We start from the raw sequence: 15,006 nt of genomic DNA, 5'->3' as shown, positions 1-15,006 counted from the left end.
AACAAAAATGGTGGTTCCCAAACGCGCGCTGGATTTCGCAGCGAACTTCCGACCATTGCGATGCCACCTTTTCATTGGCTCTGAAGAACAACGGCCTGAGCGTCACTTCCGGCGGAAGAGGACGCGGGAGATTTGATTGGAGGGAGCTTGCGAGCTGCTGACTCCGGCGGGTTTGCGTCACTGCGCGTCGCCTGGGCTGGCTCGGGTCTCCTTCCTGAGGTGAGTAACTATGGGAAGAGGTTCTCGGGGAGCTCCTCAGTCCGAGCCTCTTAACAAGTCCCTTAATGCCACTGCGAATGAGACTTAAACACTTGCCTTCACTTTGTGTTGTTTTTTTCACGACTCATCCTCTGTAACGGGGCGGCGGGGAGGGTAGACGGGTAAAATGGTGGAGTATTTTGGACCGAGTGTTGTTGCAGCCGCTCAGCGAACGTTTCTTGCACACTTACTGTGCCATCGATCTATAAACTGCGTGAACTTCTGCAACTGGAAATGGGAAAGGGGCGACTCTCGCGTCTGTAGATAGGTATTCAGCTGGCTTCTCCTTAGCTGAGAACAGGTTGAAAAGAGGTGTTGGCTAAACCGCCTTGATGTGGTTCAGAGGAAAAAATGCTGAACTGAGAAAGCCAGAAACTTGAAAGTGTCTATATTTCTAACTCTTCTTTAAGTCCAAGCTTCATTACATGGCTTACGGGCCCATGCGAAATCTTGAGATGTTTAGGAAACATCCAAATACAGTTGGCTCTCAGGTAGAGCACTTGAAATATGGAAGTCTGGATCTTGAGTATTGTTTGTTCCTTGTACATTCACTGATATTTATTCATTGCCTGTCTTAGCCAGTAGATTTTAACTCCTTGAACAAAGCTGCTTGTTTTATCCTATCTCTAAACCCTGTCTCCTTCTCTATCTCTGTTATATATATGCCTCAAATGATGCGGTCAGTGGACAAACTGTTGTAAAGAAGTTAAGATTATGCTTGTTTATGTTTTTAAATTATTTTTCGCCAATATTTCTCTTTTCACTGGAGGGGCCCTTTTTTTTTTTTTTAAAGAATATTTTGCTTTGAGGCCAACAGGTGGTGTGGTGGCTAAAGGCGCTGGATTCCCACATGGAGGACAGTGGTTGGAGGAGGCTCAGACCTGGCAGTATGCTTTCTCACTTTCCCATTCTCTTTCACTCACTGATCAAATTAAAAAATAATAATAACAAGTGGAATTAAATTAATATTTTAAGAACTTTGGGGGGGGCTTTTTTGCTATAGGGCACGTGCACTCATGCGCGCAAGGGAGACAACAAGCGAGAAATCACCCCCCAGGGAGAATGGCCATGCTGCAATCCCTTCTCCTCCAGGGATCTTGGGCATGCGCCGCACGTGCACCCGGTGTGAGTTTAAGCTGCCAGGTGTAGGACTTGAATCGTGGTCAACTATGTGGGAGTCCAGTGATGTATTATGCCATCTACTGGTGTAACTATTATGCCATCTATCTTTATCACCATCCCATAAAAAAGAATGTTTTGAAGTTATCACAGTTATCTGTTTGTTTATTTTTTTAACATTTTCCAGAAGCTGAGTGCATGCTTTCTCTAAAATGGAGAAGGCAGGGTGAGAAAGCACCCTCCCGGGGAGATAACCACACAGCGCTCCCTTCTCATCCATTCTCTTGGGATTTGGGACATGCATGTACATGCCCCTGTCTTTTATTTCTGGCCAGCCGGTCTGGGTCTAGAACCGCCCAATTGGCATGTGGAAACCAGCCACCTTAATCACCACCCTACTAGCTGACACCTCATTGGATGTTTTGTCTCTCTGAGTTTTGTTTATTTAATTTTCTGTCTCCTGTCTTCCTCTCTCATCCCTTTCAAAATTTTCAACTTCATTTTGATAAATTACTTCTTAGGGACTTGATCTGACCGCCTTTTGAAAAACAGATATATCTCCATCCTTGAAAGAGTCCACTGAGAAGTGTTAAAACAATTCAAAAGCCGAACTATGAGACACATTGTATGTCGCTTCATAATATATATTGAATATGCATACTCTGTCAGAAACTGAAGGACTGGAAGGTATAAAAGTATGGAGAGCAAATGTGGATACAAAAGACTGTGGAGAGGAGGGTGGACAATGGGAGGGGGAGGAAAGGAATCAAGAGGGGGAAAAGGCAAAACTTTTAATGGACCAAAAATGGAAAGTTACCTGTTAATGATATTATATTTAGTAGTATAGTATCTTTAACTGGACTAATATGAAGTATATTCATGCTGGGAAAATTCATTTTGTGTTAAATGCCATTTCAAAAAAAGAAGAAAATAATTCAAAGTAGCCATTCTTCCCATTGCTGAGATTTCTTGGCTTGTAAAGCATAAAACAAGAATTCTGAGAGCACTAAGGTGGCAAAGATTTTCTTACCAAAAAAAAAAAAGACTAACTTTGAATGAAAGTAAAGAGGAGACAAGTTAGTTGTGATTCTTTGTACCAATGGAAATTGAGAACTAGTTTTAAAGGTGTGATTTCCTCCTTTGGGCATAAATACAAATAGTATGTGTAAAGATGGGTGAGGGTTCAGATTAGGAAGAGATGCAAGGGTAAGAGACTTGACTTTAGGAGTCAGACTAGGATTCCACCATGCTAGTTCTGTGACCTCAGTCAGGTTATGCTACTTCTCTGAGCCTAGTTTCCTCATCTCTTGCCATAATAGTGAAGTTAAATGAAATACTTATTAAATGCATGGTTACAGACCTATGCGAATATTTAAAAATATGTATGTAAAGCACTAGTAAACAGAATAATAGACTAGAAAAACTAATGAGCTACTCATTAGAGGTATGAATTCCAAACCTGATTCCTGTTTCCTGCTCTTTAGTTTGTTTAATATCTCTGAGAGGATAATTATGTAGAAGCTCTTTGTAAAATGTAGTATAAAAAAATTATGAGCCCAACTGAATTATAAACTTTAAGACAGACTCTTTTTAAAATAATTATTTATTTAATTTTATTTATTATTATTATTTTTAATTTGGGCCCATGCGAAATCTTGAGATGTTTAGGAAACATCCAAATACAGTTGGCTCTCAGGTAGAGCACTTGAAATATGGAAGTCTGGATCTTGAGTATTGTTTGTTCCTTGTACATTCACTGATATTTATTCATTGCCTGTCTTAGCCAGTAGATTTTAACTCCTTGAACAAAGCTGCTTGTTTTATCCTATCTCTAAACCCTGTCTCCTTCTCTATCTCTGTTATATATATGCCTCAAATGATGCGGTCAGTGGACAAACTGTTGTAAAGAAGTTAAGATTATGCTTGTTTATGTTTTTAAATTATTTTTCGCCAATATTTCTCTTTTCACTGGAGGGGCCCTTTTTTTTTTTTTAAAGAATATTTTGCTTTGAGGCCAACAGGTGGTGTGGTGGCTAAAGGCGCTGGATTCCCACATGGAGGACAGTGGTTCGAGTCCCAGACCTGGCAGTATGCTTTCTCACTTTCCCATTCTCTTTCACTCACTGATCAAATTAAAAAATAATAATAACAAGTGGAATTAAATTAATATTTTAAGAACTTTGGGGGGGGGCTTTTTTGCTATAGGGCACGTGCACTCATGCGCGCAAGGGAGACAACAAGCGAGAAATCACCCCCCAGGGAGAATGGCCATGCTGCAATCCCTTCTCCTCCAGGGATCTTGGGCATGCGCCGCACGTGCACCCGGTGTGAGTTTAAGCTGCCAGGTGTAGGACTTGAATCGTGGTCAACTATGTGGGAGTCCAGTGATGTATTATGCCATCTACTGGTGTAACTATTATGCCATCTATCTTTATCACCATCCCATAAAAAAGAATGTTTTGAAGTTATCACAGTTATCTGTTTGTTTATTTTTTTAACATTTTCCAGAAGCTGAGTGCATGCTTTCTCTAAAATGGAGAAGGCAGGGTGAGAAAGCACCCTCCCGGGGAGATAACCACACAGCGCTCCCTTCTCATCCATTCTCTTGGGATTTGGGACATGCATGTACATGCCCCTGTCTTTTATTTCTGGCCAGCCGGTCTGGGTCTAGAACCGCCCAATTGGCATGTGGAAACCAGCCACCTTAATCACCACCCTACTAGCTGACACCTCATTGGATGTTTTGTCTCTCTGAGTTTTGTTTATTTAATTTTCTGTCTCCTGTCTTCCTCTCTCATCCCTTTCAAAATTTTCAACTTCATTTTGATAAATTACTTCTTAGGGACTTGATCTGACCGCCTTTTGAAAAACAGATATATCTCCATCCTTGAAAGAGTCCACTGAGAAGTGTTAAAACAATTCAAAAGCCGAACTATGAGACACATTGTATGTCGCTTCATAATATATATTGAATATGCATACTCTGTCAGAAACTGAAGGACTGGAAGGTATAAAAGTATGGAGAGCAAATGTGGATACAAAAGACTGTGGAGAGGAGGGTGGACAATGGGAGGGGGAGGAAAGGAATCAAGAGGGGGAAAAGGCAAAACTTTTAATGGACCAAAAATGGAAAGTTACCTGTTAATGATATTATATTTAGTAGTATAGTATCTTTAACTGGACTAATATGAAGTATATTCATGCTGGGAAAATTCATTTTGTGTTAAATGCCATTTCAAAAAAAGAAGAAAATAATTCAAAGTAGCCATTCTTCCCATTGCTGAGATTTCTTGGCTTGTAAAGCATAAAACAAGAATTCTGAGAGCACTAAGGTGGCAAAGATTTTCTTACCAAAAAAAAAAAAGACTAACTTTGAATGAAAGTAAAGAGGAGACAAGTTAGTTGTGATTCTTTGTACCAATGGAAATTGAGAACTAGTTTTAAAGGTGTGATTTCCTCCTTTGGGCATAAATACAAATAGTATGTGTAAAGATGGGTGAGGGTTCAGATTAGGAAGAGATGCAAGGGTAAGAGACTTGACTTTAGGAGTCAGACTAGGATTCCACCATGCTAGTTCTGTGACCTCAGTCAGGTTATGCTACTTCTCTGAGCCTAGTTTCCTCATCTCTTGCCATAATAGTGAAGTTAAATGAAATACTTATTAAATGCATGGTTACAGACCTATGCGAATATTTAAAAATATGTATGTAAAGCACTAGTAAACAGAATAATAGACTAGAAAAACTAATGAGCTACTCATTAGAGGTATGAATTCCAAACCTGATTCCTGTTTCCTGCTCTTTAGTTTGTTTAATATCTCTGAGAGGATAATTATGTAGAAGCTCTTTGTAAAATGTAGTATAAAAAAATTATGAGCCCAACTGAATTATAAACTTTAAGACAGACTCTTTTTAAAATAATTATTTATTTAATTTTATTTATTATTATTATTTTTAATTTGACCAGAGAGAGAGAATGGGAAAGTGAGAAAGCAAGCCACCAGGTCCAGGATGCAAACTGCATTTGGTCATGTGGGAGTCCAGCACCTTAACCACCACACCACCTGCCAGCCCCTAGGCTCTGTATCTTATACTTCTCTATCTTTATCACCATCCCAGATGCCAGTGTACATTAAAACTGCTTGTTTGGGTTTTTCTCCAAGATCTAACATTTAATAACAATTATTACAGATTTTATAATAGAACCTAGTTATTCTAAATTTTCTAACCAAACCCAAAGGGAAAAATATGTGTGTTTGTGTGTGTGCATGTATGCACATGGTTTTTAAAAATAGACTATTAAGTAGCCTTTAAAGAACTTGATAATGAAGACTTTAAACTGGAAGTTATCAGATAATGGATTAGAGCAAAAAATTATAGTCTGAAAGAAAATGCTGTGGTTTAAATGTATCCCCTCAAAATTCACGTGTTGAAATTTGGTGAGCCATTATAATAGTATTAAGAGGGTGGAGGGAACCAGCAGTTAGAGTAATGGCTGTTGTTGCTGGACTCCCACGTAGTCGACCGCGGTTTGCGTCCTGGACCCGGTCGCTTAAAACTCACGCCGGGCACGTGTGCGTGTGTGCCCAAGATCCCGAGAGGAGAATGGAGGAGAAGGGATTGAGGCGTGACCATCCCCCCTGGGGGGTGATTTCTCGCTTTCTGTCTCTCTGTCTCTGTCTGGCCAGTGCACGTGCCCTATAGCAAAAATCTCTCCCAAAAAAAAAAAAAAAAAGAGGGTGGAGACTTCATCTCATTATCTTATTTTAATGTTAAGCATGGGGCCTTTGAGAGGTGATTAGGATTAAGATTATGTATTTTTTTTAATGTGCCTCATCCTCCAAGCAAAAAATAAATCAGTCTCATTATATTTTCTTGGGGTATGATGTTTATTTCCTTTGTAAAATTTACCACAATTGCAGTTAATTTTTTTGTGAGGTTATCTATTTAGTATCTGCCTCTTACACTTACTTCTAAGTCTAGTGACAAGGTAGTGACCTTGTCTGCCCATCACTTATACTATCCCATCTCTTATACTATCCCAACTCCTGGAATTTAGCAGCAGCACAATAAACAAATGACTATGTAACTATGTTGAACTTAAATTGGAATATAGTTTGTTGACTCTTATGGATCTGAAAAAAATATATATATACCACTATACCGTTATCTTTCCGAATAAATTTGAAAAGAGAAATTGTAAGATATACTACATATGAAATTGTTACCAAGTCTATCATGCTTTCCTAATACTCTTGGATTGTCTTTCCGTTATCCACCAAACATGCATTCACCATACTAATAGTCAAACAGCAGAGAGAACAAATCAGGTGACAAGTATTTGGGAGCAAATGCTACAAAACAACAAAGAAAAAAACAAACAGTGACTGCCTGAAAGGATATTGTATTATTGTCCATAGACAGTGAATGGAAAGGTTTTTTTGTTTGTTTTGTTTTGCTGGGGTTCATCAAATGAAACATAAAGTACTGTATTAACCTTTTTAATTTTAGTATTCAAATTTACTGGTAAATTATAGTTTTTTAGACATCCTTGATCCACTAGAGGGCAATAAATCCTTAAAAACAATTTAACTAACCTTCCTTTAAGAGCATAGAAAACCACATGTGTACAGTTAATTTCTAAACCTGGAAATTTCCTGCTTAAATTTTTCATGTGAGTAATTCTCCCCAATAAGACAGTAAACTCTTTAAGACAGGAAATGTCTTCCTTTTTCAAACTTAGCATAGTGTTTAGTCATGCTGCAGGCTAAGTCTGTTTCTTAAAGTTTAAATTTAATAACAGATGTGTAAAGAATATGACTTGACAAATGTTCATATAGTGATACAATATAAAATTCAATTTTAGGCCCCCTAAAGAAGATAGTCTCTGCTCACAATAGAGCTACAATTAAGAAAAAATTAGAAGTGAGGATAAAATATAAGTAATGATCAAAAAATTTATACATATATGAAACTACTCTGTGTACTCTACATACAGACATAAGATTGTTTTATGATTTAGTGAAATTGTGTTTTAAACCTTATTTAATGGCATATGGGGCAACTGACTTAGGAAGAAAAAAGCTGAAAAAGTAGGATCATTTAAACTGAGAAAACTTCTAGGCAGGACAGCCCCTGGCAAGGATCTGAAGACTGAGCACTAGTCAGGAGAGTGAAAGGTCATTTTAGACAGAAGAGTGGCAAAAAGCAAAGGCATTGGAAACATGAAACCTAACAGTGGGACAAGGAATGCAACTTAGATTAATTTTGTATGTTTTCTGTAGTTTAAGTTATTTAGCACATAATGAGCATGAAAGATCTCGTGTCAAGAGAAGGAGCATTAGGGAAACTAAAACCAAATAGATAATAGGCTAGACTAGAAAAATGGTAGGGCGGGACCAGCAGTTGGCGTAATGGCTATGTCGCTGAACTTGAGTCCCAGACCAGGCGGCTTAAACTCACTCTGGGCACGTGTGCGTGTGAGCCCAAGATCCGGAAAGAAGAATGGAGGAGAAGGGATGCGGCCTGGCCATCCCCCCAGGGGGGGAGGGGTGATTTCTCACTTTCTGTCTCTCTTTCTCTTTCTGGTGAGCACACAAGCCCTATAGTGAAAAAAAAAAAACTCTCAAAAAAAGAAAAATGGTAGGGCTGTAAAAGTTCAGTAGTATAAGGTCAAAGAAAGAAAAGTTATCCTCTTTTTGTTAAAGACTTTTTAGAGGAGCTTAAATGAAATGGAGGAAAATCCTGGTATATGCCTACTCTTATAAAATATTTTTAAATTGCCAGATTCTGCTTACAGTTTTTTATTATTTCAGTGACTATTTGAGTCCTTACCATAGGTTAAGAACAGGAGATACAGTGAAGAACAAGGTAGACTAGGTTCCTGTGTTCATGGAACTTTTAGATTAGTGGATGATAAAACAAAATTAAGCAAGTGCATATATGGAATGATTACAGAGCTTGATTAGTGCCATAAAGGATAAAACAGGATGTCATAGAGGAAAGACGTATCCACTTCTTTCTCTCTCTCTCTCTCTCTCTCTTCCCCCCCTTGTCTCTCTCTGTCTCTGATGAGTGCCTGTGCACTGCAGCAAAAACAAACAAATAAATAAACAAACACAATTAAATAAATCTTTTTTAAAAAGATGCATGGGGACCAGCAGTTGGTATAATGGTTACATCACTGGACTCACACATTTTACCGCGGTTCAAGTCCTGGACCTAGTGGCTTACGCTGGCACATTTGTGTGCGTGCCCAGAATCCCGAGAGGATAATGGAGGAAAAGGGATTGCAGAGTGGACATCTCCCCTAGGGGGTGATTTCTCACTTTCTTTCCCTCTCTCTCTCCCCCTTTCTCTCTGTCCATCTGTGTCTCATCAGGGAGCACACATGCCCTATAACCAAAAATCACTCTCTTAAAAAAAAAAGGCGAATATAAGTTCATGTAATTTCCTTCCTATTAATGTAAAAACAAATTGTGCACCTTATAAATCTGAAAGAAGTTTATTGACATCTTTCTTGAGTTACTGGAATAGATCATTTATTCAAAAATGGTATTCGATTTCCCACTCTTTTAAATCCTTCTACTAATACTTTTCTAAGAATATTTTTAGGGACCAGTAGGTGGTACATGTTTAAGGTGCTGAACACTCCCACATGGCCAACCTCAGTTCAAGTCCTGGACCTGGTGGCTTGCTTTCTTTCCTTCTCTCTCTCTTTGTGTGTGTGTGTGTGTGTGTGTGTGTGTGTGTGTGTGCGCGCGCGCGCGCGCGCGCGTGTGCGTGTGGCCAAATTAAAATAAATAAGTAAATAAAAAACAATTCTTTTTTTTTTTTTTTGAGAGGTTTTTCGCTATAGGGCGCATGCGCTCGCCAGACAGACAGACAGAGACAGAGAGACAGAAAGTGAGAAATCACCCCCCAGAGGGGATGGGCACGCACGCACACATGCCCGGCGTGAGTTTTAAGCCACCGGGTCCGGGACGCGAACCACGGTCGACTACGTGGGAGTCCAGCAACATAGCCATTACGCTAACTGCTGATTCCCAAAACAATTCTTTAAAAAATTATTTGACTTTATTTATTTCCTTATTTTTAATTTGACCAGTGAGAGACACGCAGAGCGAGAGAGAAAGAAAAAGTGAGAAAGCAAACCACCAAGTCCGGGACTATAACCGTGGTTAGTCATATGGGAGTCTAACATCCCTAACTACCACAGCACTTGCCTGCCCCTCTACTAATACTTTGAGTTAAGCAGAAAAATCTAATTTTCTAATACATTGATACTTGCTAGCCTCACTTTAAAAATGAAGCAAGACATCTATTGACTGCAGTGGAGATTAAGTGATTGTCCTAAGAAATTAATATGCATATAAAATTAAAGATTTGTCATTTTTGTCAATGGCTATTTTGTTTTGTAGGTCTTAGTGTGAACGTATGAATAGAAGAAGAAAATTTCTTTTTGCCTCAGTGCTTGGTCTCCAGAATTCAAGTTTTATTTATCCATCATGTCAGAAGTGCTTCTCTCGGATAATCTTACTTCCCAAAAGGTAAAAAGTAAAGCCTGTATGCATAAGAGAGGAAACAAGTGTACATTAGATTTCCTGTAGTTCAAGAGCAAGTAAGGATTAAATTGACCATGCCAGGATTTTAGATTCTCTGAGGGGTTGATTCTTCTGTAAATCTCAGAGTAGAATTGGCTGCTAATCCTTTTATTACTAGAAGGAAGGTTCAAGTTATTGCTAGGTCTTTGCTAAATATCTGCCTGAAAGAAGAAAAATAACCTCTTAGTGAGTTCCAATCCTTGTATAAAACTTCCATCTCTAGGATATCCCTGGCAATCATGTAAGAATTTTTCATTTTTTGTTTATTTTTTCAGATTCCCAGTTTTTTTTTGTTTGCTTTTTGGCTTGGATTTTTTTTAGGTTTTTGCCATAAGGCACATACACAAGACAGAAAGAGAGAAAGAAAGTCGTCACCCTAGGGGAAGTAAGGGGATGGCCATGTTGCAGTCCCTTTTTTATTCTCCTCTTAGGATTTTAGGGATGCAGGCAAACGCACATTCTCAGTTTGATTTTTTTTTCAAGCTGCAGAGTTTGGGACTTAACCACAGTTGACTGTGTGAAAGTCCAACACCTTAACTACCATGCCACCTGCTGGTCCCTCCAGATTATTTTTTAATATAAAGAAACTCTTCAAAAATAAGGGTTATGTTATAGTAATCTCTATCACTCCACTGCTAGAGTGGTGTTTGGCACATAATTCTTGATTATGGTACTCAGGTAAAGTATATATGACAGCGTAAGTTCCTCCTCTGATATTTATAAAATAGAAGAGAGGTTAGGTTTGGGGTTTTTCAAGAATACTTTCCTTTCGCCTGGAGAGGAGCGGGATATCTGGTAAGTACCTAGTAGAATGTAAGTAGTATGCCAACAATATTTTTAACTAATCTTTATCTAATCAGCCTTAATGGAGAGTTGGAGCAGGATTGGCAGTTCTGACTCATATCTAGACTCTAAATCTATTTGCAGTAGTTAATCACTGTTCCCTTACCAAGTTACTCTCTCAGGTATTCATTTATAAGCTCTAAGAGAAAGAACTGTTGTGTCATTAAATCCTTGGCATCCAGCCTACAATTTAGTTCATAGCAAATGAACTAAGGGACTAGCAGGTGGCATGGAAGTTAAGGTGACTGGATCCCACATGACCAACTAAGCAGTTCAAGTCTCAGACTCAGTGGCTTGAAAATCAAACCAAGCATATGTATAGTTATGTCCAAAATCCCAAGAGGGGAATGGAAGAGAAGGGATTGCAATGTGGCCATGCCCCTAGGAAGTGATTCCTCATTTTCTCTCTCTTTCTCTCTCTCTCTCTCTCTTTCTCTTTCTCTCTCTTTCTTACTTTCTGTCTTTGGCGAGCATACGCACCCTATAGCAAACTAAAAAGGAAATGTTCAACAAATGTTTGTTAAATGAATGAATAATGTAACAAGATGACAGTGTCTAGATTTCTTGGTTTCAACTATTTTCATGTACTGTTGATCATCTGAAACAACTAAAACCCATGGGCTATTTGCCTTTGATTAGGATCTATATATAGAAGCAGTGTAGTATAACAAAGAATTCAAGCTTCAGAGAAGAAAACAAGGTTACAGATGGGCTCTGACACTCACTAGTTGTGTGCTGGAGCAAGATATTTAACTTCTAGGAGTATTATTATCATTTGTACAGTGGATAATACCCACAATGTGAGATAACTGTAGTTAGGAATAATGGATAGAAATCTCTTAGTATGGGAGCCAGCAGGTAGTATAATGGTTGAGGTTCTGGACTCCCACACGGACAACCATGGTTTGAGTCCTGGACCTCACGGCTTGCTTTTTCACTTTCCCTTCCTCTCTCTAGCCAAATTTTAAAAGTAATAATAATAATAACAAAATTAAATAGAAAAGAGCTCTCTTAGCATAATACATGACATATCTTAAGATTTCCATAATGTTAGCTCTTATTATTATTATAAAAATGTTACTATAAGTGTACTGATTGGAGTATATCATAATGATTGAAAGCATAATTATCTGAACCCAGATACCTGGGTTCAAATCCCAACCCTGACACAACTGGATAGCCTTGGGCAAGTCACTTAAATCATCTGAGCCTCAAAATGAGGAAAGTAATAATATCTGCCTCAGAGAATTCTTTTAAAGCCCAAATGAGTTAATATACCTGATGTGCTTATACATTTATATAATTAATAGTCGATAAGTGTGAATTTTTTTTAAACTAGTATGTATGCACACATGCAAGAGAAAAAGAAAACATCCAGCACAAGATCTCTTTGTGCCCTGATTCCCTTTTGCCAGCCCTCTGGCTCCTCAGAATTTTGGGCACCTGTGCATGCACTTGGCATGTTTTGGGGCTGACCCCAGTATGTGAACCTGCTATGGCCATGTAGCTTCCAGCACTGTAGTCTAGTATGTTATGGACTGTGCCACATAGGCTAGATCAGTATTTTGAAAGAATATTTTTTTGCAAGTTGTTTCTTTTAAAGATCATCTGCTATAAAAATTTGGGTTGAACAGTAATGCCAAGGTTACCTCTGTAGAAGAGAAACACCAATGGATAACAGTAACAAATGTTATAGTGTACATGGATGTTTATATCCATGAACATGCTAGGCACTATGCTGGGATCCTTATATCTTTTTTTTTTTTTTCTTTAAAGAGAGTTTTGTTGTAGGCACATGTGCTCACTGGAGACACAGAGACAGAGAGAGAGCAAGTGAGAAATCACCTTTAAGGGGAAGGGTTGGCCATAGTCTCTTCTCCATTCTCTCAGCATCTTGGGCATGCACACACTTACTTGCAACCTAAGTTTCAAGCTGCCAGGTCTAGGACTCAAATCGTGGCCAGTCTCTTGGGAGTCTAGTGCCTTAACCACTATGCCACCTGCCGTCCCCAGGCTTTACATCTTTTTAATGCAACCACCTATGAAGTGGATGGTGCCATTAATGCCAATTTTCAAAGGAGACAATTAAAGCTTAGAAAAGTTAACTTGGCCCCAAATCACGCAGTCAACTAGTTAGGGGTAGAAATATACTCAAACTGAAACAGCCTGCATGCTGGTTACATTCATAATCGCTGTATTACCAACAAATTAGCAGTAGAAACTGTATTCAGAATGACACACACCCTTCCCAGAGTTTAAGATGCCCTGTGAAAGGAGCTCATACTGAACCATGTAGGCACATAAAACTCACACAGGTCCTTGCCTGTGGAAACATAGTCATCGGAAATATAACCTGTTTCTACATATGTAGGAAAAGACATGACATATTCTTTCTTTTTTAAAAAAGAATGATTTATTTAATTTAATTTATCATCATTACCTTTTCTTAATTTGGTATTGGACACATGAGCTCATCAGAGAGAGACATAGAGAGAGAGAAAGCAAACTTCCAGGTCTGCGACTCAAACCATGATAGGCCTTGTGAGAGCCCAGCACCTTAGCCACCACACTACCTGCGGCACCATGGCATATTTTTCTCTGTTTGTCTATGCAAAAATGCAGCTTGACTTCTGACAGCCCAATATTTCATTGACAATACTACAAGAAAAATCTTATTTCCGTAATTTGCGCTGCTTTTCTGTTTCTTTTTCCTTTCTCATTTGTAATCAGTTGTAAGGCAAATAGGAAACTAATCCCTCACATTCATGTTCACATCACAAGAGCACAAGTTTATGATGGAGGATTATGACAGAGGACTTCCACACTCTAGCCTTTATAGAACTTAGGAGACACTAAAGACCGGGGATACAACTACTTAAAGAATTTCTTTAAACTCCAAATCCTTGGTGACAATCATAATAGGTGTTTTGTGAAGTTAACTTTTTTTAATATTCAAGATTAGAGCAGCGGTAGATTTTAAACTACCTTCTACAGAGCCTTAGGGCTCCATGGTTGTGCTTCTGGAGAGACAAAGGAATTCAAGTGCTATTTAGTACTACCCACACCATAACTACTTAAATATATACATGTTTTAGACATAATATTGCACACTTAATAGACTACAGTATAACATAAACATAGCTTTTATGTGTACTAGGAACCTAGGAAAATTCATGACTTGCTTTTTTTACAACATTAAATTTATTGCAGTATCTATAACCAATCTGGCAGTAACACCAAGGTATGCCTATACACACACACACACACACACACACACACACAATTATGTGTGTGTATATATGTATGTGTATGTTTACTCCTGAAAATGAGCAAGAGAAGTAATTTACCAAGATAATGTATCCACCCAGTCTAAACCAATGTAAATTTACCTTTACCTTTACCTTTTAGGTGATTTTTTTTTTTTTTTGAGAGGTTTTTGCTATAGGGCACATGCACTCGCCAGACAGACAAAGAGACAGAAAGCGAGAGATCACCCCCCAGGGGGACAGCCACGCCACAATCCCCTCTCCTCCATTCTCCCCTCGGATTCCTGGGCACGCACGCACACGCGCTCAGAGTGAGTTTTAAGCCACCAGGTCTGGGATGCGAACCGTGGTCGACTACGTGGGAGTCCAGCGACATAGCCATTATGCTAACTGCTGGTCCCCTTTTAGGTGATTTAATGGAAACTCATTGTCCCTTTAGATAGAACTCTATCCCCAAGGCTTCCCCTGTGTTTCCTGCGCCCGCACGCACACGCGCTCAGAGTGAGTTTTAAGCCACCAGGTCTGGGATGCGAACCGTGGTCGACTACGTGGGAGTCCAGCGACATAGCCATTATGCTAACTGCTGGTCCCCTTTTAGGTGATTTAATGGAAACTCATTGTCCCTTTAGATAGAACTCTATCCCCAAGGCTAATAACTTTCTTAGTCCATCTTAAAATGGAAATTGTTCAGAGACTGCCCATCTTATCTCTCCTCTCCAACCACTCAGTTTCTTTTTTGCTATAGGACACATATGCTCGAAAGAAGACAAAAAGCGAGAAATCACCACACACCACACCACCCCACCCCCGTCCCCAAAACGGGATGACCACGCCTCAATCCCATCTCCTCTCAATCTTGGGCACACACACACACACACACACACACACACACATGTGCCCAGCATGAATTTAAGCCAC

The 15,006-nt window shown here is 39.1% G+C and overlaps 1 protein-coding gene across 1 annotated transcript in view; it reads left to right on the top strand.

The window, feature by feature from the left end:
* The first annotated feature begins 125 nt into the window (after positions 1 to 125).
* Positions 126 to 15,006, top strand: part of DDIAS (DNA damage induced apoptosis suppressor) — a 30,639-nt gene continuing 15,758 nt past the window's right edge. Inside the window, exons 1-2 of the mRNA XM_006144976.3 lie at positions 126 to 219; positions 9,797 to 9,925. Of these exons, the coding sequence (XP_006145038.1) occupies positions 9,813 to 9,925 (113 nt within the window). The 5' untranslated portion in view covers positions 126 to 219; positions 9,797 to 9,812. The remainder of the gene's footprint in view (positions 220 to 9,796; positions 9,926 to 15,006) is intronic.

The sequence above is a fragment of the Tupaia chinensis genome, unplaced genomic scaffold, assembly GCF_000334495.1.
Source record: "Tupaia chinensis unplaced genomic scaffold, TupChi_1.0 Scaffold000139_1, whole genome shotgun sequence".
NCBI classification, from domain to species: Eukaryota; Metazoa; Chordata; class Mammalia; order Scandentia; family Tupaiidae; genus Tupaia; species Tupaia belangeri.
This window is presented reverse-complemented; position numbering and strand designations above follow the sequence as displayed.